The sequence below is a fragment of the Jaculus jaculus genome, chromosome 2 (genome assembly GCF_020740685.1).
Source record: "Jaculus jaculus isolate mJacJac1 chromosome 2, mJacJac1.mat.Y.cur, whole genome shotgun sequence".
Classification (NCBI taxonomy): domain Eukaryota; kingdom Metazoa; phylum Chordata; class Mammalia; order Rodentia; family Dipodidae; genus Jaculus; species Jaculus jaculus.
Window position 1 is genome coordinate 92715500 of NC_059103.1, and position 20585 is coordinate 92736084.

Genomic DNA, 20585 nt, shown 5'->3' on the forward strand with positions numbered 1-20585 from the left:
GGGTTGCTTCGAAAGCTTCCTTACTTAGCTCTCACTTAGGATCTCTTTGTTTTCATATATTCTAACTTTTTTCAAATAGGGAAAAGGAAGATTATAGAACAAGAAAATATATTTCAAGCAAATGAATGTTCTAATTCAGTAAGCATATTTAACCTGGAAAGAAAAGAGGACATAGAAACAAAAGAAGGAAGGAAGGAAGGTTGAAGGAAAGAAGAGAGGAAGGAGAGAAGGAGAAAAGAAGGGGAGGGAGGGAAGTCAGTTTACACAGTGACTTTCCAAGGGTGGTTATGTAAAATTTCTCCTTTGGATATGGGAATTTATTACTGTATTACACATGGGAAGTCATTAAAAAGAAATCTCAAGGTAGAAAAGCTCACATTATAGATGAACATTTAGAATTATTGATAGAGAAAGAGATTACTCTAAGCTGAAATTTAAAAGTTTTGACTTTATTGTTATTTCTTTATATTTTGATTAGATTAATGAAGTATATCAATTCAAAGAAGAAATAAATCAGTTAGTTATATTTACCTCCTTGTTCTGACCTATTGTAGACTATGGTACTTGAAACATTACTTTCGGTCCATTTAACTGGAATATTCCATGTGTAACTAAAATTTTCAAAACAGAAAAATTTAACTTAATTACTAAAAGATTACAAATCAAAATTTTTAAAAATCAGAACATAATTATATTTTCCTTAGAAGGGATTGTCCAGTGTGTAGTGTACAACAAAAACAATGAATTAAATACATTTTAGTGGTGAAAATAGGCCATGTGATTGACAGGTCTCAATTTATGTAAATGTATAACATGTAAAAATTTGCACCAAAAAGTTAAGAAAGGTTGAAAAAAGTTCTTCAATATAACACTTTGAGGCCTTGGAAACAAGATTTTGTATAGTTTGTATAAATATTTTAAACAGACCCTGAACACATGATAATTTCCAAGTGTTTCAAAAAACACCTGGAATTCAGGATAATCTGCAAAATTCTATGAAGAAAATCTATTTTGTAACTTATAATTCTATGGGCTGGAGAGATTGCTTAGTGGTTAAGATACTTGCCTGCAAAGCCAAAGAACCCAGGTCTGATTCCCCAGGACCCACATAAGCCAGATGTACAAGGTGGCACACGCATCTGGAGTTGGTTTGCAGCAGCTGGAGGCCCTGGCATGCTCATTCTCTCCCTCTCTCTTTCCCTCTCTGTGTCTCTGTCTCTATCTCCTTCCCTCTCATATAAATAAATAAATTATAATTTTACAATCCCACCCCCCAAGAGTCTAGGGTTGTTTTCTAAATATCTCTCAAAACATGAGGACAAGTAAAAAAAAAAAAAAAATCACCAGGCAAGCTTATTTAAGAAGTTTCCAAGTGTTCTTTTTAGTTAGTATTCCCTAGGATAGTGGGAAAGGAAGAGAAGGGAGTTAACTTTGTTTTTGTTTTGTTTTTATGGAACTGGGGGTTGACTCTAGGGCTTCTTGCTTGCCATGCATACACTCAAAGATGCTTTAACTTTCTAATTTGAGTCAAGGGCCTTCTAAATTACCTGGGCTGCATTTCAACTCAGGCAGGGCTTGAACCTGAGGTCCTCATGCTTCATGGACCAGCTTCCCCATAGTAGCTGCAATCACAGACCTGTGCTACTCAGCCTGGCTAGCTCTGTGTTTTGATATATACTATATACTTAATGTTTAGTTTTGGAATCTCAAAAAAAAAAAAAAAAAGAACATAAATGTGTTTTTCATGGCTAGTTTTCAGCTCATCTCACACACCAGAAAATGAAGATCTCAGCATGTAGGTGAATCTTTGATCCAACAGTGGGCTCGACTTCCCACTCAAAGTTGGTGTTGTAGTCAGCTCCACTTTGCTGGGATGAACATCCAAACCACACAGTTTATGGGAAGAAGGGATTTATTTGAAGTGTACAGGTCCAGGGGAAGTTCCACAATGGTGGAAGAGGCTGGCCCCCTTTACAGATCCACACAGAGAGAAACCACCACCAGCCAGCAGGACAAGCAAACACAAAGGAATAGCAAATAGCAGGGTACTGGGTACCAGGTACTGGCAGCCAGTAGCAGGGAGCCTGGCAGAACTGAGACTGCTCTGCATATCTTTAGGCTGGAAAGCAGATCCACCCTCAAACACACCTTTGGACTGGAACCCAGGATCTGCCCCCAGTGACACCTCTTGCAGCCAAGCAAATGGGAATCCAAGTTACAGGCTTTAATAAAACATCTGAGTCTATGGCAGGGACATACATTCAAATGACCACAGTTGGTTTAATTCAATACTCAACTTCATAGCACAAAATTGGGGTTGGCATTTCTACCTTTTAAAATGTAATAAAATTTATATCCATCCAGGAGAATTTAATTTTACTATTTTCATAAAAGAAGCAATGCTTTGTTTTAAACCTATGCAGGACTCTTAACTGATTCCTTTGGAGTATTTTTTGGCAGTGGTATGTTTGTCTGTACAGTTCATAAAACCTACATATACTGGGTCTGGGTAGTCACAAACAGTCGACTCGGGTTTTGAGCTGATGGGACGGAAGTCCCTAACTACCTCTTCACTGTGAATTCCTCCTGTCTTTGTCTTAACAAATCAGATCCTACATCTGACAGAAGGAAACAATTACTGGGAAACTTTCCCAGTGGAAGTTTATTTTGCAAGACAGGATTTTTTTTTTAAATTTTAACATGCAAACTCTAGCAACATTAAATATGACTAATCTAATGTGCTAGGACATAAAACAGTAACTATAAAGAAATGGTTTAGAAGTAGCGAAATGAACCGCCCCAACTATAATATTGTCTTTGGTGAATGAATTATCACCTGAAAACAAGTCAGATATTTTAATACATGTGTCATGGGAGGAAAGGTGAAAGAAAAAAGAAGTTTTCTCCATCACATCCTTTCATTCCAAAATAAAGAAAAGGTAGAGCCATATATATAGACACTCCTGAGTGATCTCACAGCAGCACCCCAGCCCATTACTTTTTATTTTATTTTCAGTAAAGCTTTTAAGAGATTAATAATTCTTTTATTTTATTTACTTGAAAGCAGAGAGCAAGAAGGCAAGCGAGACAGAGAGAGAAAGAGAATGAGAATGCCAGGGCCTCTGCAAAAGAACTCCAGATGCATGTGCCATTTGTGCATCTGGCTTATGAGGGTTCTGGGGAATCAAACCTGGAACCTTTGGCTTTGCAGGCAAGTGCCGTAACCACTAAGCCATCCCTTCATCACTTATTTATTTTTGGGGCAGGGTCTCACACTAACTCAGCCTAATCTGGAACTCACTTGGTATCCCTGCTATTCTCAAACTCATAGTTATCTACTGCAGCCTTCTGAATGCTGGGATTAAAGGTGTATGCCATCATGCTTAGCTATTTATTATTTTTGATAAATCTCATGTAGACTCACCAGGCCTTGAACCTTTGTCAACAGAATGGACCTGAAATGCTGTCCCTTCTACTTTCACCTCAGGGGTGTTAGGGCTAGAGCTGTGCATCACTATGCCTGGTTTATGCAGTGCAGGACGAGAACCTCAGGGCTTTGTGAATACCAGGCAAGGACTCTAGCAGCTGAGCTACATTCACAGTCCTCCAAGTTATCAAGTATCCATGCTGGATAAGCTGGACCTGAATGATGTCCTCAGAAGGAAATACCCAGTTTCTCAGGGCTGGCTCCAGGGCTGGGTGTTCTGAGAGCCTGACTGGGCCCTTTAGTTGGGGGGTGGGATGGTACCCTAGGAATGCATACAAAATCATTCTGTAACAAAGCAGAAGTGTGTATAATGCTAAGACAAGATTCAAGTATGAAGGATTTCACAAATGTGTTAGGTTCTGCCATTATCAGCCCGTTTGCTTTTATATTATTTGAGATGTTTTCAAAAAAAATCTAGCAAGTTAAAGAAAATAACATATTGGACTTATAAGTTTAATTGAACTGCTTAGAATACCTTAACTCAGCAGCCATGCTTAAATGTCTGGACAAAAAATTCTTATTTGGTATGGTTGAGGGCTTGATTTTTTTCTTTTTCCTTTTAGTTTTTTGCTCTAGTCCAGGCTGGCCTGGGAATTCACTATGTAGTCTCAGGGTGGCCTCAAATTCATGGAGATCCTCCTACCTCTGCTTACTGAGTGCTGGGATTAAAGGCGTATGCCACTCCATGTCCTGAGGGTTTGATTTTTAACATAATGAAATGTCTCCCAAATTTGATATATTTGTGTTTTAACCATATAAAATATAGGAAAAAATAGATTTATATATCTTTTTAATTAGGTGTTCACATTATAAAATTAGAAATGAATTTAATCCAATTTGTAAAATTAGAAATGAATATAATACAACTTTAACTAATAGGGTTTAGATGAAATTGATCATTCTTATAAGTTCCTATATTATATGCAGGAGTCTGCTAAATTTCTAAGTGCTGCTTCAATGCTCATGGGAATTAGCTTGTGCAATTTGTACATAAATTCATCATTAACCACAAGCTAGAAAAGCTGGTGCTGAAAAGCCTGGGCCTTCTCATCCGGCCCTCGGGACCTGCTTCTGGTTTTAGTTCTGTAGTCTGTGTGTTTTAATTTAGCCAATATGTACCAGCTCATCCATCCACAAGAGTGGTGAATTAGCTCACACATATTACTTTTACTTCCACTCCCCTTTAACAATAATATTTTACAAAATAGAATGATTTTTAAATTTTTCTATAGGTCACCATTGTACCTCCAAATACTATACTCAGACTACTTCTCTTGCTTGATAAAGTTTAGTATCACTTGCTGCTCACCCAAGTGCAAGTCAGTGGTAAAAACCACTTCTCAGGAGACAAGTTATAGTATCTGCTCATGCCCATGTGACATTCCTATGGTGATGAACAGCAAGCTACAAATATGGCATCACTGACAATGTGATGTCACCAAGTTAGGAAGAAAGCTGGCCCCTCTCACCTCTTTTCATTGTCAAGTATTTTCCATATTTTTTAAAAAATTTTTATCTATTTATTTGAGAGCGACAGACACAGAGAGAAAGACAGAGGGAGAGAGAGAGAGAATGGGCGCGCCAGGGCTTCCAGCCACTGCAAACGAACTCTAGACGCGTGCGCCCCCTTGTGCATCTGGCTAACGTGGGACCTGGGGAACCGAGCCTCGAACCGTGGTCCTTAGGCTTCGCAGGCAAGCGCTTAACCGCTAAGCCATCTCTCCAGCCCCATATTTTCCATATTTTAAAGATGACACTGTTCACATTTATAATCTCTGCCATCATAACATTTTTACCTGTTATCTGTTGGTTGATTATAAAAGTTAACAAGCAGTAATTCATATACTTAGTGATACACATTGTTGGTCAAGAAGTATGCAGTTACATTTTCTTTTTACAGTCAAATTTCAAGGCCCCTACACCATTTAAACAATATTTCCTTAACACTGGTCTCAAGTACATTCCTTTATTTTATAGTCTATCAATGTTATAAAATATTCTTCCTGCTTCATATTTCTGGATCACAATTTTTATTTGGTCTTTTTTTGGTGTGTGTGTGTGTGATATAATGTGTGTGATGCATACATGCATGTGTGTATTTTTATAAGCACTCCCTATGCACACAGGAGACCAGAGGAGAGACTCAGGTGTCTGTTTACTTGAGATGAAGTCTCTCACTCAACCCAGAGCTGCTGGTTTAAATTCCCCTACCCACATCAGCATACCCCAGCCATTACTGGGTATCCATCTACTGTAGAACTGGGGCTTCAGACATACGTGGCCATGCCCTGTTGTTTTCATGGGTTCTAAGTAACTGAAGTCAGGTAGTTTGAGATCTTCTTAGGCCCTCATGCTTACATAGGGAGTGCTCTTAACTGCTGAGCCATTTCGCCAGCTCCTTCACTGGGAGTTTGGTTTTTGGATTTTCTTTTTCAGAGCTGATCAAAGTGATGGTCTTTCACAAACATTTCATCATCTAATCACACTGTCTAAGGGAGAGACTTCCTCTTAGAGGTCTGTAATGTGAGGCCCAGGATCCTGCTCCCCTCTCATGAACAGCCCTGGCCCCTGTCTTTCCTTTCTCAGTTCTCCCGGTGTGATTCAGTTTCCTGATCTTATGGCACTTGTGTTCTGATTTATTCATACCTGGTGACTTTCCCCCAACCCCACCTCACCTCGCTTTGTGTTATTTGGAAGGCATGTGATACAACTGTGTGTGTGAAAATGTCCTTACTGTACTTTTACACTTATCTTACTTTGTATATAGAATTAGAGGCTGAAAGTACTGTTTGCTTCATTTCTGGAGTGCATTGCTTCATTCTCCTTTTGTATTGAGTTGCTGGCGAGAAGTCTAATGCTATATGTTTATTGGCATGTCTTTGCTTTCTGAAATTGCCTGAAGTCTTGTTTAAGTATAGGATGTTGTCTGTCCTGGAGATGAGCCTAAGGTTTCCTGAATGGCAGGTACTGTTCCACTGAGCTACACTTATAACCAACTTTTGTTTTTCCAATTTTGTGCTATGTTCTAAGTAAGGCATTTCCTTCAGAATTCCTGTACAATCTCTTTGATAAAGTTGCCCTTAAGGTTTTATTTTTTTTATTTTTGTTGTTTGCTTTTATATTTATTTTTAATTTAAATATGCTTTTCGAGAGAGGGTCTTTATAGACCTAATTGTCCTAGGATTCACTATATAAACCAGGCTGGCCTCAAGCTTGTTGCAATCCCCTGCTTCTGCCTCCAGAGTTATAGGATTACAGGTTTATGCCACCATGTCTGGTTATTTTCTTTTGGAGAGACTCAGAGTCATCCCTAAGCTTTCCATCTTTGTCCTCTCTTCCATATTTATGAGTTGAATGTGTTTGTCCTATATTTTTTGTAGAATTTTACCCAATTTTACTTCTGGTTGACCTACTTTTTTTTTTTTTTACAACCAAACTTTTAGTCTTCTGCAGCCTTCTGTATTTCCAATGTGCCTTTTAAAGACATTCTGTCTTAGTTTATGGATATAATACCCTCTTTGATCTCTGAATATAGCTCATAAATTTATTTTGTGGTTCCTCAATTTTCATAGTGTCAGGTTTTCTCATCTGTTGTTTGCATGGGATTTACACTTTTATGTTCATCCATCTTTTTCATGTGTCTTGTAATCCCTTCTAAGAAAGAATTGAGTCAACTATTCTTTACCTTTTCTTTTCTTTTTTTGTGTGGCAGAGTCTCACTATAGCCCAGGCTGTCCTGGAACTCCCTCTGTAGCCCTAGACTGGCCTCAAACCCAAAGTGATCCTCCTACGTTAGCCTCCCAACTGCTGGGACTAAAGGCAAGCACCACCATGCCTGGGTCAATTATTCTTGATGGCCAGCATGTAATCTCTCTACTATTGATGACAGAGATGTGTTTTAGAAACAGACTTCTCCACTGAGCAGGTCTGACCAGGAGCCCAACCCATCCATCATCATAAGGAAGGGTTTGCTCTGGGAATCTCTGCATTGTGGAAATCCTTGGCTATCATCCACTATTTTAGTGATACCTTTAGGAAGCAACCCCTCTTTGTTTTTACCTATGGTCATTGTCATGTTTCTGACAGTCCTGTATAGACAGAGGCGAGGTAGAGGATGGTATGAAATGAAAGGAGCAGGTCCAAATGGCAGAGTCTGGGGTTTACTTGCCCTAGTCTCAGATTTACTTCACACTCCTGCCCTCCACTCTTCACAATGGCCTTGAGCACAGAGCCTTCTCGGGACAGGGAGGTCCTCTGTCATTACCTGGCTGCCCGTTTATGTTCTGTCACTATTTCTGCTTTGTCTTTTCTTCCATCATTCTAGGATGCACACAGCCACACTGCCTTATGTCTTTATGATCATAGGTCCATTTTCCTTAGTCCTTATTCTCTATTCACTACTATCCCAAACAAACAAATGGATGCATGCATCCAGTTCACCACTTGGCTAGTTTTGAACCCAATGGTCCCTAAAGGCACTGTGCCTTCATATTGCCACCCATCAACCATTACTCGAGAGCAGGGCAGAGGCAAGTGACCAGTATTTCTGCCAGATTTCTACTTTTTCTTGGAACTTCATTACAGAGCCTTACCCAAGGGGTGAAGGAGGCTGGGAAGGATCAGCTTTGGAGTCCAGCAAAAAACGTTTCTGTGTGATAGTCCTCATATTGTTTACATTAACCACAGGATAGCCCATCTGGCTAGTCCAGGTATCCATTACTTCTCTCACTGGCAGACTACTTGCCTGAGATTGAGAAACATATTGAGATTAAGTAAAAGAATAAAATAATCAGATTAAAAAATGATTGGTGAATTATTTTTAACTCAAAGAAATGTTTGAGGACTGACCTCCTCCAGTGATTCCCAAAAATCAGAAGTTTTTGCATTCCTGAATTTGAATTTTTCCAAGTAAATCTGTATATAAAAGACAAGTACTTTAGAAGTTGACACTTTTCTATCAGCTGAAATCACAGTTGCTTAGTTCTGTTTTCATGTCATATAGTGACCTACAGGCCACCACAAACAAATAGACCATGGCTTTTTTTCCAGTAAAACACTATGCACACTGAAATTTGAACTCCATATAATTTTCATCTTAGGAAGTATTCTTTTCATTTTGTTCAACCACCTTAAAATATAGAAATTATCATAGTACTTGAATTTTTAGAATATTTCATTCATTTATCTGCAAACAGAGATACAAAGACAGAGGGGTGCAATAACTATGGATGCACCAGGGCCTCTAGTCACTGCAAAAAAACTCCAGATGCCACTCTGTGCATCTGGCATTACGTGGGTACTGGGGAATTGAACCTAGGTCATTAGGCTTTGCAGGCAAGCACCTTAACCACTGAGCAATCCCTCCAGTCTAATAGTACATGAACTTCTGAAACATGAGTAGTTGACTGGATCCTTTTTGTTTATTAGACTCAGAAAACAATAATGTTTCAATAAATATAATCAGAAAAAGTAAAAAATAGGGATAATAAAATAAAAATTGTACATAATATACTGTAAATTTGAAAAAAAAACAAAAACAAAAAGAAGTTGGAGTATAACAGCTACTTCCACAAATTAAACTCCCAAATGTAGTTTTGAAAAAAAATGTGATATATATAAACATTTAGTTTTCTTTTTTTTCTAGGTAGGGTCTTACTCTGGCTCAGGCTGACCCAGAATTCACTATTTAGTCTCAGGGTGGCCTCAAATTTACAGCTATCCTCCTACCTCTGCCTCCCAAGTGCTGGGATTAAAGGTGTGTGCCACAATGTCCGGCTTTAACATTTGGTTTTATTGTAACAAATGCTCTTGTACATTGTTAAAATTTATCTAATTTATACAGATTTATTTTAGGCACACAGAGACAAAATAAAATGAGCAGAAATCCAGAATGCTTGGGTGAAGGCTGAAGTCAGTTTGGAACGTAGCCTCTGTGTTTGTTCTCAACACTACCACCAGAGGGCAGACGAAGGAAGGAAGAAGAAAACAGTGAGCTGGTTTTGGTATTGATTCCAGTGTTGCACTAACATTCATGTATCTTAATAAAAATAATTACATACTTAGTATAGTAACAGTTATAACAATATCTATGGGTTAATGACATTGTATACTGAATAACAGGTTGCAATATTAATTTAGAGGAATTTATGTCTTCCATAGGTATGTTGTTATTATTATTGCTTGTTTTTAAGACAGGGGCTCCTTGTGCAGCCCAGGCTGGACTTGACCTTGCGTCCATTCTCCTGATAATGGGGTTGGTTTATAAACATATAAAGGCTTTAAATTATAAATATCTAGTCTTGGAATTAGGTAGAACCTTGACTATTATTTAATACAACTTCCACATTCAAAAATAAATAAATTTATTAACAAAAGCCCTCCATCTATAGACATAATACACTTTGATCATAATGTCCTCCCGTGGCACCCCTTTTTTTTCTCCTGCCCCACACCTCTACACTGCAGCTCCTACATGTTTTTGAGGTAAAGGAAATTGCTTTGGCTAACTACCTTCCTGCCTATAGAGGTGGAAGGATTTAGCTGTGACTAATGGCAGGAGAATTCTGAATCCTGGATTAGTGTGTGTGACATGTAGCAGGTTTGTTGTTACTTTTTCATTTTCAATTGCATTTTATTGTTTTTCCCGAGCTAGACACTAAATGGAAATTTATATCAGCACTCTACTAAGAGATGCTAATTTTATTTTGTCTAGGTCAGTGTTGCCTAATATTCTATACTAAGAATTTCTCTTCTTCACTTTAAATAATCACTATGTACTTCTTGTAGTGCAAATTATATGACAACCTAGGCCATAGTCCCTATGTTGATTGGTATTGGTGAGCACAAAGGGGAAGGAACGGTGTTATTCTATTCTCAGTATTGTTATGCTATTATTTATATTTCAGGAAGAAAGGAGCTATTTTCCAGCTCAGCCATTCATTTCTTACCAGAAATGCTAGTGATAATATAAAAAGAAAGAATGGATATATATCCAGTTTCTTTCTCATAACTATATGCTGTTATTATTATTATTATTTAAAAAATATATTATTTATATTTATTTATTTGAGAGAGGGAAGGAGGCAAAGGGAGAGGGAAAGAGAGAGAGAGAGAACCAGGTTTTCCAGCCACTGCAAACAAGCTCCAGATACATGTACCACCTTGTTCATCTGGCTTTCGTGGGTCCTAGGAAATCGAACCTGGGTCCTTTGGCTTGGTAGGCAAGCACCTTAACAGCTAAGCCATCTCTCCAGCCCTCTATTGTAATTTCTAAACCCTTACACATCTTCTAGTTGACATCTGCATTATTTTGTTGTGAGGCTGCCTTTGTGTGAACATGAAAGAAAGCAGGCATCTGGCCCCCTCCAGTCCTATACTCACCAGACTTCCACATGGAGCACATTAGACAAAAAGCTAGTAATTGTCAGTGAAAGACATAGGGTTTTGTGGCAATAATCATAGTGTAGTGACAGTAGTTTAAGGATGCTGATTGGGTGCTTGAATTATTGGAAGGAGTGTCCCATTGGATCGAGGGTTGATGGAACTAGGCCATTTTGATCTTGTTTCAGATACAAAAAAAAGCATTCTACTAGGGCTGGGAGCATATGCAAAGGCATGGGAGACAGTGGCTGAGGAGATGGCTCAGCAGCTGATGTGCTTGCCTCAGCAAGGTGTCAGATGTGGTGATATACACCTGTAACCCCAGAACTGAGGAGGCTGTGGTGGGCGGGGGGAGCAGAGTGACACAGTGGTCTTGCTGGCTTACTAGTAGAGCTGAATCAGTGAGCTCCAGATTTAGCAAGAGATCTTGCTTCAAAATATAAGGTGGAGGGCTGGAAAGATGGATCAGAAGTTAAAGTGCTTGCCTGCAAAGCCTAACGACTGGGGTTTGATTCCCCAATGCCCACGTAAGCCAGATGCACAAAGGGGCACATGTGTCTGCAGTTCATATGCAGCAGCTGGAGGCCCTGGCATGCCCATTCTCTCTGTCTCCCTTCTCTCTATATTCCTCTGCTTAATAAAATAAAAAAAATAAGGTGGGGAGCAAGTGAGGGAGACACTGATGTCTATATCTGATCTCCACAAGCACACACATACACATGGATGCACATGCACAAACACATGACACACACATACACACACATGTGCGCACACACACGAGGTAGATGACAGAGATTCTCTGTCACAGTATTTGCAATGAGAGAAGATGTGATGAAATCTGAGTATGACACTGATGGAATATTGTATAAACACAAATACATAGCTTCTCCTTTTGTCATCATATCCACACAGTATTTTATTCATGAACAAATGAGTAAAATGCACTTATATACTCCCCTAAAAATTCCCTAAATCCTGATTATTTCTAACTCTCTGGACACACAGACATTTTACTATTGGTTTAAGAGGGACCACTTTAGTCTTCTGGGCTAAATTAACACCTAAGAGATGTGGTGATAGTGAGAGCTATAAAAGTAGTGGGACTGTCCTAGAGAATCACATGTCAGAGAGCTGGTACTTTTTGTGTGGAAGGTTTCTGTGTAAGCTTGGAAGGGCTGGAGCTCCACCTAAGGCCCTGGCACAGTAGGAGGAGAGAGTGGGAGGGGCCGCAGCAGCAGGAATGGAATACCACTATTAGGCTGGAACAGGCCCAACCTGAAGACAAGGCAGCTACAAGGACAAATTAGAGTGGCTTTACTAATATGGATGCTCAAACACCAGCCCTGAAACTGGCTTAGTGTCTTCTAGAAGAACAAACATGGAACTGAAGTATCAACCAGAGCAATATGTTTCTATGGGATGTGTGTAGTGTACCAGAAAATGTATTTTTACTTGTTTTCCCAAAAGGCAGCAGGACTTCATTACACTGAATTCATAATATTAATAGTACTTACATTAATCATTTTCCAATGGAGTAATAAGGAAAGTCATGCTTTCTGAAAGGACAGACTCTTGTTCATGGTTTCAAAGTTGTATGTCATGTTGCTAAGGAATGGATTTGTGTCCCCTCCAACATTCTCATGTGATGGTAGTCTTTGGAAGTGAAGCCTTTGTGGGGGACATTCAGTTTTATATGAGGTAATGAGGATGAGACCCCCATGATGAGATTAGTGTCTCACAAAAAATACCCTAGGTAGCTGTTGTCTGTGTCATGTGAGGACACATTGAGAATGTGGCCGTCTGAAGACAGGAAGGGGACCCTCACTGAAACCTGAGTTGGCAGCACCATAACCTTGGACTTCCCCACCTCTAGTGTTGTGAGAACACAAATTTCTGAGGTTTAAGCAACCCAGTGTCTAGTTTTCTGTCATGGAAGCTTCAGCTGTGTACCATGCATGAGTTTTCCACACACTAATAGTCTACTTGAATTTCTCCACGATACTTCAAGTAAATGATTATTACAGATTACTAACTTGACGTGAAGCTATCTTTTAACCCTCTCTGTATTATATACCCCTGTAGGAAAAGCCAAACTGTAATAATCCCTGGTTAGTCACATATTTACCAACCATCAGGTGCATATCAATTTAGGGTAGCTTTAATATCACTTACTAATAAATCATACCTGACATCCTCTTTGAAATTTCTCTGGTGTCATCCAGTCTTCAAGCATCCTCAAAATAGAAGCTCCCTGTGATTAAAAAGAAGCACATTAAACCAGAAAGGTTGTGCAAAGAACGATGATCAGTTATCACTATTGTGATGGTTCATGATTATATTTGAGGTTATTTCTTAAAAGCCATTCTGTTGAATTACATGGTTATAGCTATATGATTTAGGATAAAAGTACCATGTGACATAACCCCAGCATATGTACTTCTAAATAACTAAAATATTAAAGAGAAATTGCTAAATGTGCCATCCTTTCATTGATGTGAGGCTCAGGTGATTATTCTACTTTCCCAAATGAACCAGCAGGTGGTGCTTTGCAAATAAGAGAAATGGCCTTCAAAAATCACATTCGATCATGCTTTGATGAAGAAATAATTTCAAGGTAAAATTCTGGCAAACTACATAGTATATCCCCAAGCTGGAAAACAACAGTGGAAAGCAGACAGTTAAACGGTTATTTTGGGTTGGAGAGATGGCTTACAAGTTAAGGCACTTGCTGGGAAAGCCAAAGGACTCAGGTTCAGTTCCCCAGTACTCATGTAAAGCCAGATACAAAAGGTGGCACATGCATCTGGAGTTTTTTGCATTGGCTAGGAGGCCCTGGCATGCTCACACATTCTCTCTCTTTCTATCTATCTCTTTCTCTCTGTCTCTACCTGCCTCCACCTCTCTCATAAATAAATAAATAATAAATAAATATATTTTAAAAAGTTATCTTGTCAAACAGCTTAATATGAATACATTATAATTTAGGCAAGAAATATTTCTCTTCAAAAGTAGTTTATTTTATTTAGTTTTACACATCTGAAGAATTAATAACAACTCCTGTCACCTGAGTTAATACTAAGATACAATATTTATAAAATTTTAAATGATTTTTCAAATATTCGACCTTACTTGGGAATTTTTACTGCAATTTCCCAAGCATTTTAAATTGCTTCTGGACCTCAAGGCAGACCAAGGGCTTAAGACCTTTATTTAATTCTGACAATATTTTAAGCCTTCAGAATATCTAGAATTCAGGAAGAACTAATTCTATTTTTTTCCTGAGTGAATAACTAAAACAAAAGTAGATTAGAGATTTTCATTGCACCAGAATGATAGAAAGAATCATTGATAATGTAAAAGAAAAACAAATTAAAGAAACCCTAAGAGATAGGAATAATATGAAGAGAGTAAAAAATATACTATAAATTTCAAAGACTAATAGTTTTCCCCGTCAATCCAATTTTAATAGCTACTCACTTTAAAAATTATAAATAAATAAAACTATTTTAGGCTTAATCCAAGATAGTAAAAGATATTATTTTTCTAAAGCATTTGAACAAATCAATGTAATGGCTAAATCATGAGGAACAGAGGTAGAAAATTACTCATAAATCAATAAAGAAACTAAAGGTCTTAATTATGTTATATAAATATAGAATGCATCTATAAAAGATATAGGAGATATTGTGAAAGAGAATGAGAAATATAAAACTTTAGGATACATATTTTTGGCAACATTTCACAGTGTTTGTGGATAAAATGCCTTGTGTGCATCATGAAAACATAGTCATCTTTAAATTCTACAGAAAAATAGAGGATGGCATTTCCTTTCAAGTTGAGTGGATTTGAATGTTTATTGTGAACAGGGTCCTACTAGAGAATGTGGTCTCAAAAACAGTCTTCCTCATTGATCAATACAGTAGAAAAAAAGCAAGATTTAATGTCTTTTAAGAGAAAACATTAACTGAGCTCTTAATTGTAAAATGCCTAAGTATCAGAATTGAAGGAAGTTTAAACACAAATGAAAAGTTTCTGAAAGTTGGATTCAAAATTCTGTGACAGGGACCACCACTGTTTATCAGTCCCACTGAAAATCACTAACTCTTGAAGACTGGGTATCCAGAAATGTTTCCCTACTGTTCTCCGGAGCTCATGGGTGTAATCTAACTTAAAAAAAAAATTAGGCACCTACTTGAAAGTCAACAAATAAGAAAATGTTCAAAACAATGCCATGTTTCTCCTACCTTGCTATATGATATGCCATCAAAAACAGAAGTGATTTCAGCAGGGGTTGAAACAGTGACAACAACTGGATGTGAAGACATCAGAGAGTCATCTTCCTGTACAGGCAACACATCTTCAAGTAACACCTGCTCCCGCTGAAATGACAGAATGAGCCAAAGACATATAATATTTCCAGTATAGTACCCTTCCCATTGCGAGAATAAAGCGCCCAACCAAAAGCAGCTGATGGGAGGATCGAGTTTATTTTGGTTTACAGTCTCCTTGGGAAGCTTCATGATGACAGGGGAAAGCATGGCATGAGTAGAGACTAGACATAGCCTCTGCCACAGCAGGTAGAAAACAACAGCAACAAAGTGAGCAGACTCTGGCAAGGGGATGCTAGCAGTAACACCCATTAGCCCTCCCCCAACAGCACATCTCCTCCAGTGAGGCTCCACCTCCCAAATTGCCACCATCTAGGAATAAAGCATTCAGAACACATGAGTTTATGGGGGACATCTAATGCAGCTACCACGTTTATTTGGACTATTTTATATTTTATAATACTGTGCACATGAAAAATTAAGGAAAATAAATATAAATAACTAAAAGTATTTAAAACAAACATTAGATCTTCCAACTGTACTGACTGGTCCATACTGATTCTATTCCATTTATCTATTTATTTGTTTATTTATTTATTTTGATTTTTTTGAGGTAGGGTCTCACTCCAGCTCAGGCTGACCTGGAATTCACTATGTAGTCTCAGGATGGCCTTGAACTCGTGGCAATCCTCCTACCTCTGCTTCCCAAGTGCTGGGATTAAAGGTGTGCGCCACCAGCCTGTCCCTTTCTTCTGTTTATAGCTCTTTTAGCTTCTGTATGGCAGGCTGAGACCAGCAAGCATCTAGAAATCCTGCTACTTCTCTGCCTTTTAAATGGGGCTAAACTTCAAGCCCTACTCCTGTATATGTGCAACAGACATTACATCACCCCATATGGTTATTCCAAATATTACATGAAGGAGCATGTCGACTGCCCAAAGTTTTTGTTCCATGTCAACCTGCAATTGGTATTTGAACATTTCATAATTAAAGAAAATTCTAGCTGTTTTTTTTTTTTTAATTCCAGCAATCAGTTATGATGTAGTCTTAGGTCTTCTGCCAAAATAAAGTGGCTGTGAGGTCTAGCAGCAAGGTAGGATCCCTTTGGTTCCAAAGCTCCATTTTTCTACTTATTTCATTATTTTTATTTATTTGCAAGGAGACAGAGAGAGCCCATCAAGGTCTTTTACCACTTAAAATGAATTCCAGATGCATAGGTACTAGGGAATCGAACCCAGGCCAGTAGTAGGCTTTGCAAATAAGCACCTTTTAATAACTAAGCCATCTCTTAAGCCCTCTACTTAGTTATTAATGTAAGTTGAAATCATGTTATCTCACTCATTCAAGGAGACAATGACAGCTCTTGGACTTCAGACAGGCTTGAAGATACAGTTCATGCCAAGCACTTGGCATAGTACCTGCCAACATGGTGGCTTGTCCTTGTTATTTTAATTCTTAAGCAATATGATTCTGAGCCTGAAATCTGTGTTAAAACAATACTAATGAAAAAAAAAATCAAAAAGCTTTATTTCTCATGTGTACTGAAAAGATGGGTTTGCTATATTAGTTTATATTTTCCAGTGTTACAGTTTTCATTTATCATAGACAAGGTACTATTGTTGAGGGATGGCTGTGAATCAAGATAATTTTTTAAATATTTGTATTTATTATTTATCTGCAAGCAGATAGAGAGAAGGAAGGAGGGAGGGGTGAAGAAGGGAGGGAAAATTAATGAGCATGCATGGCCTCTTGCTACTGCAAGCAAACTCCAGATACAGGCACAACTCTCTGTGAATACTAAGGAATCAAACTGGGGCTATCAGGCCTTGCAAGCAAGTGCCCGTAACCATGAAGCCACCTTTCCAACCCCATCAAGATAATTTTGACTTGGATTTTTTTTTTTCTTTTGGTGCACCAAAGAGGATTAGGTAAGGAAAAAGAATCCAGTTCTTGGCATCATTAACTATGACTATCTCCTTGGCTTTGTACCGCCATCTGTGTGATATTGGAGGGTGTTATCTTCCTGGCCCTCCAACTTTTCATAGTGCAATGAGGCCCTACTCTTGTGGCACTTCTGAAAATCTTACTAAATAGGTTAATTTGAGCCTTCACCCACATTGACATTTCAAGGACTGGGTCACAAATTCTGGAATATAATCATTTTTCTCTCCCCCTGCCCTTGATGCTGGAGATCAAACCTGGGGCCTTCGACATGCTAAGAAAATGCTTTACCACTGAGTGACCTTCTCCTGCCCTTAGTTTTCTGAAGCAAAGTCTTGATGACCTCAAACTCTTAATTCTGCTGCCGCAGCCTCCCAAATGCTGGGATTTATAGGTATATGCAACCATGCTGAGCTTAACCAGTCTTTTTCAAAACACTGAAATTGGTATATTAAATGCTATTAAAATGTTATAATATGGCCGGGCGTGGTGGCGCACGCCTTTAATCCCAGCACTCGGGAGGCAGAGGTAGGAGGATCACCAAGAGTTCAAGGCCACCCTGAGGCTACATAGTGAATTCCAGGTCAGCCTGAGCCAGAGTGAGACCCTACCTCAAAAAACCAAAAAAAAAAAAAAAAAAAAGTTATAATATCTTATGATACCTTGACATCAGAAAGACATCCTGTTACTTATTAGAAAATTAAGGACAAAAGAATTTTCCATTTATATAGTTTATTTTAGCTATGAAATCACCAGTTCAGTAGATGAACAGTTGATAGCTACAGTTTGTTTGTTTGGTTGGTTGGTTGTGTGTTTTTGTCCCCCAGGGAATCATTGGGAAATCCTTTTTGGTTGTCACAACTGAGGTCAGTGGTTAATAGCAGTTAATAGGCAAGAGGTCAGCAGTGTGGCTGAATACCTTACAAATGAGCAGCCAGTCCACACAACAAAGGGATATCTTGCACTAAATCTTAAAGAGATTATGATTGGAAAAACCTGATGTAGGCTAAATTTTTAAAGAAGCCATTGTTGCAAGTTAGCATTTACCTTTCCAAGTAAGTTAGGAAAAGTAAAGGAATTCAAACTTTAATTGTAAAAAACATTTTCCCAGTAGATGGCAGTATTCTACATATGACCCTTAGCGAACACTCTACATCTCTATATGATATGTACAAACATTCATATGTGCACATGCATCTATGTATGTACACACATTCACATATGTATATCCATTTATGCAAATAAGAAACCTATGTGATCTAATTACAAATTTTAAAATACCTAGATTTTCTAAACAATTCTGTAGCATTCCTACGAATATTTACTGGTCATTATATTTGTATTTTAGGAACATTAAATTTAATTGACATAGAGCAATATTCTGGGGTAGCTGGGACCCTGCGTTCTTGTGTCAAGGCAGCGAGAACCGAGATGCACCACCCCTCGCCCATCAGCCAGGCCCTGGCAAAACCACAGAGGATTGAATTGGAGTGATGAACAAGAGTGTTGTTTCAATAGTGAACCTGGCAACCAGTGCCGGGGTCATGGAGACAGACACTGAGCATGCCCAAAATGCACCACAGCAGAAATACAGAAGCTGTTGAGAGCACAACAGTAACGTACACTTAAAACACACCCACCGCGACTCAGCGAATTTTTCGAAAGAGGGGAAGGAAAGATTTTAAGAGCCACAGGGTGGGAAGAAATGTCTTGCCCCTCCCCCCTTACAACGACTGACTGCTGCTCTCACATCACATAACCCACAACCCCACGGGGAACACCAGCAATCCCACTGAGGAGGGCCTTCCACGGAAGGGGGCAGGGATGAGATAAATGATGGTACCAACACATGATGTGTCCATACAAATTTCCTACTTAATAAAAAAGTAATAAAATATAATCCTAAGTAAAAAAAAAAAAAAAAAGAGCAATGTTCTTACTGAACATTAAAGAGAGACTTGACTCAGAGGGATTTGTAAGTTTCTCATGGTTCCATTTTATGTTGTGCAGCCAAGATCTCTGTGTCCAGGATCTAAACTTGTATCCAGGAAGCCTGTACTTCACCTCATCATCACATTATCTCAACAACCCATCTAAAAAATAGCTTACAAAATGAGACTGACATCTTTGAAAGGGCTGGCACTATAGACACTTTCTTAGATGTAAAGTTGGTATTTTATGCTGCCATTTTTTCCCCCTATCTTGACAGGTGATTCTGAGTGACTCCCCAGACTATGGTGGTCAGTTGTCCTATAGAGATTGGGCAAAGGCTTTTAGAACATAGTTCAGGGGAAGCTACTGACTCCAGTCTAGCTTTTCCCTAGGCCTCGAATTTCACCTGCGTACTTGACCCAACTCTGGACCATTGTCATAGTCCAAAGGCTTCAGTCGGCTTTGTATGAAGAAATCAGAGATTTGACGAGGGTGTGCGAAGGACTCACCATTTGCCACTCCTTTTCTGCATGGTTTACTCCCAGGAACTCGAAGAAAGAAGCAAATCCTTCATTTAGCCACAAATCATCCCACCAGTCCATGGTCACAATATTCCCAAACCACTGGAATGATAGGCAGTAAAGAGATACATTTTTATCTTTGTGAAGGGCCCAGGGAAAAGTCCAACATTTATTTGTCTATTTAAATTTGGTCACTGACATGAAAGTGGCAGCTATCGCAGATAATACATATGTACTATATCTTTATTTTGGAATGGTATTAAAATCTCTATAGCTTATTGCCTAATTTGTGGGTAGTTGGTGGGGAATATATAATGTTAGAGGAAGGCCTCCAGTGTATTTACTAACAGCAAAACAATGGGGTTTAAAGTTTCTTACCATGAGATGCCTATTAGCACTAAGAATTATTTTCATGGAGGAGTTTCTGAGTTGGATGTTTTTATTTTTTATTTGCTAAGTCATCTGTATTTAAATTACTATTATGGGCTTAAGTCAGTTTTAACAAGTTGATTTGATACAAGATCTACCTGATGCACAAGTTCATGGGCAACCACAGTGGCCACCCTCTGTTGGTTGGAAGAGGCTGATTGTTCAGGGTCATAAAGCAAGTTTGTTTCTCGGTAAGTGACGAGCCCCCAGTTCTCCATGGCACCAGTGCCAAAGTCTGGAATCGCAATTTTATCTATGGAAAAATAATCCAGTGAGAGATACATTCTTTCCATTTTCACATAGCATTTCTTACCAAATTAAGGTCTTGGATGAATGTTTTGTAAAAGGCTAAAAATAATCTCTTAGAGTGAAAAACAGTAATAATTTGTGCAAATGTTTTGGTCCTAATGCACTCAACATTTCCATGCAGCTCTTCCTGTCGGCTCCAGATTGCCATGTGCCCTCTTTGTTTGTTTTTTTTTTTTTTCAAAGAAAGATATTAGTCAGTGCTTCTTTTCAAGCCCTTGTTATTTGATGTCTTCTGTTCTCTGTAAAGGACTTTACTTT

The 20585-nt window shown here is 38.5% G+C and overlaps 1 protein-coding gene across 1 annotated transcript in view; it reads right to left on the reverse strand.

Annotated features, from left to right (window-relative positions):
- The window catches only part of LOC101613156 (glutamyl aminopeptidase), an 85668-nt gene that overhangs the window by 36540 nt on the left and 28543 nt on the right, over nucleotides 1-20585 (reverse strand). Inside the window, exons 5-11 of the mRNA XM_045144028.1 lie at nucleotides 20117-20271; nucleotides 19578-19691; nucleotides 15112-15246; nucleotides 13053-13118; nucleotides 8336-8401; nucleotides 8080-8231; nucleotides 532-611 (exon numbers count right to left, since the gene is read on the reverse strand). Coding sequence (XP_044999963.1) covers nucleotides 532-611; nucleotides 8080-8231; nucleotides 8336-8401; nucleotides 13053-13118; nucleotides 15112-15246; nucleotides 19578-19691; nucleotides 20117-20271 — 768 coding nt within the window. The remainder of the gene's footprint in view (nucleotides 1-531; nucleotides 612-8079; nucleotides 8232-8335; nucleotides 8402-13052; nucleotides 13119-15111; nucleotides 15247-19577; nucleotides 19692-20116; nucleotides 20272-20585) is intronic.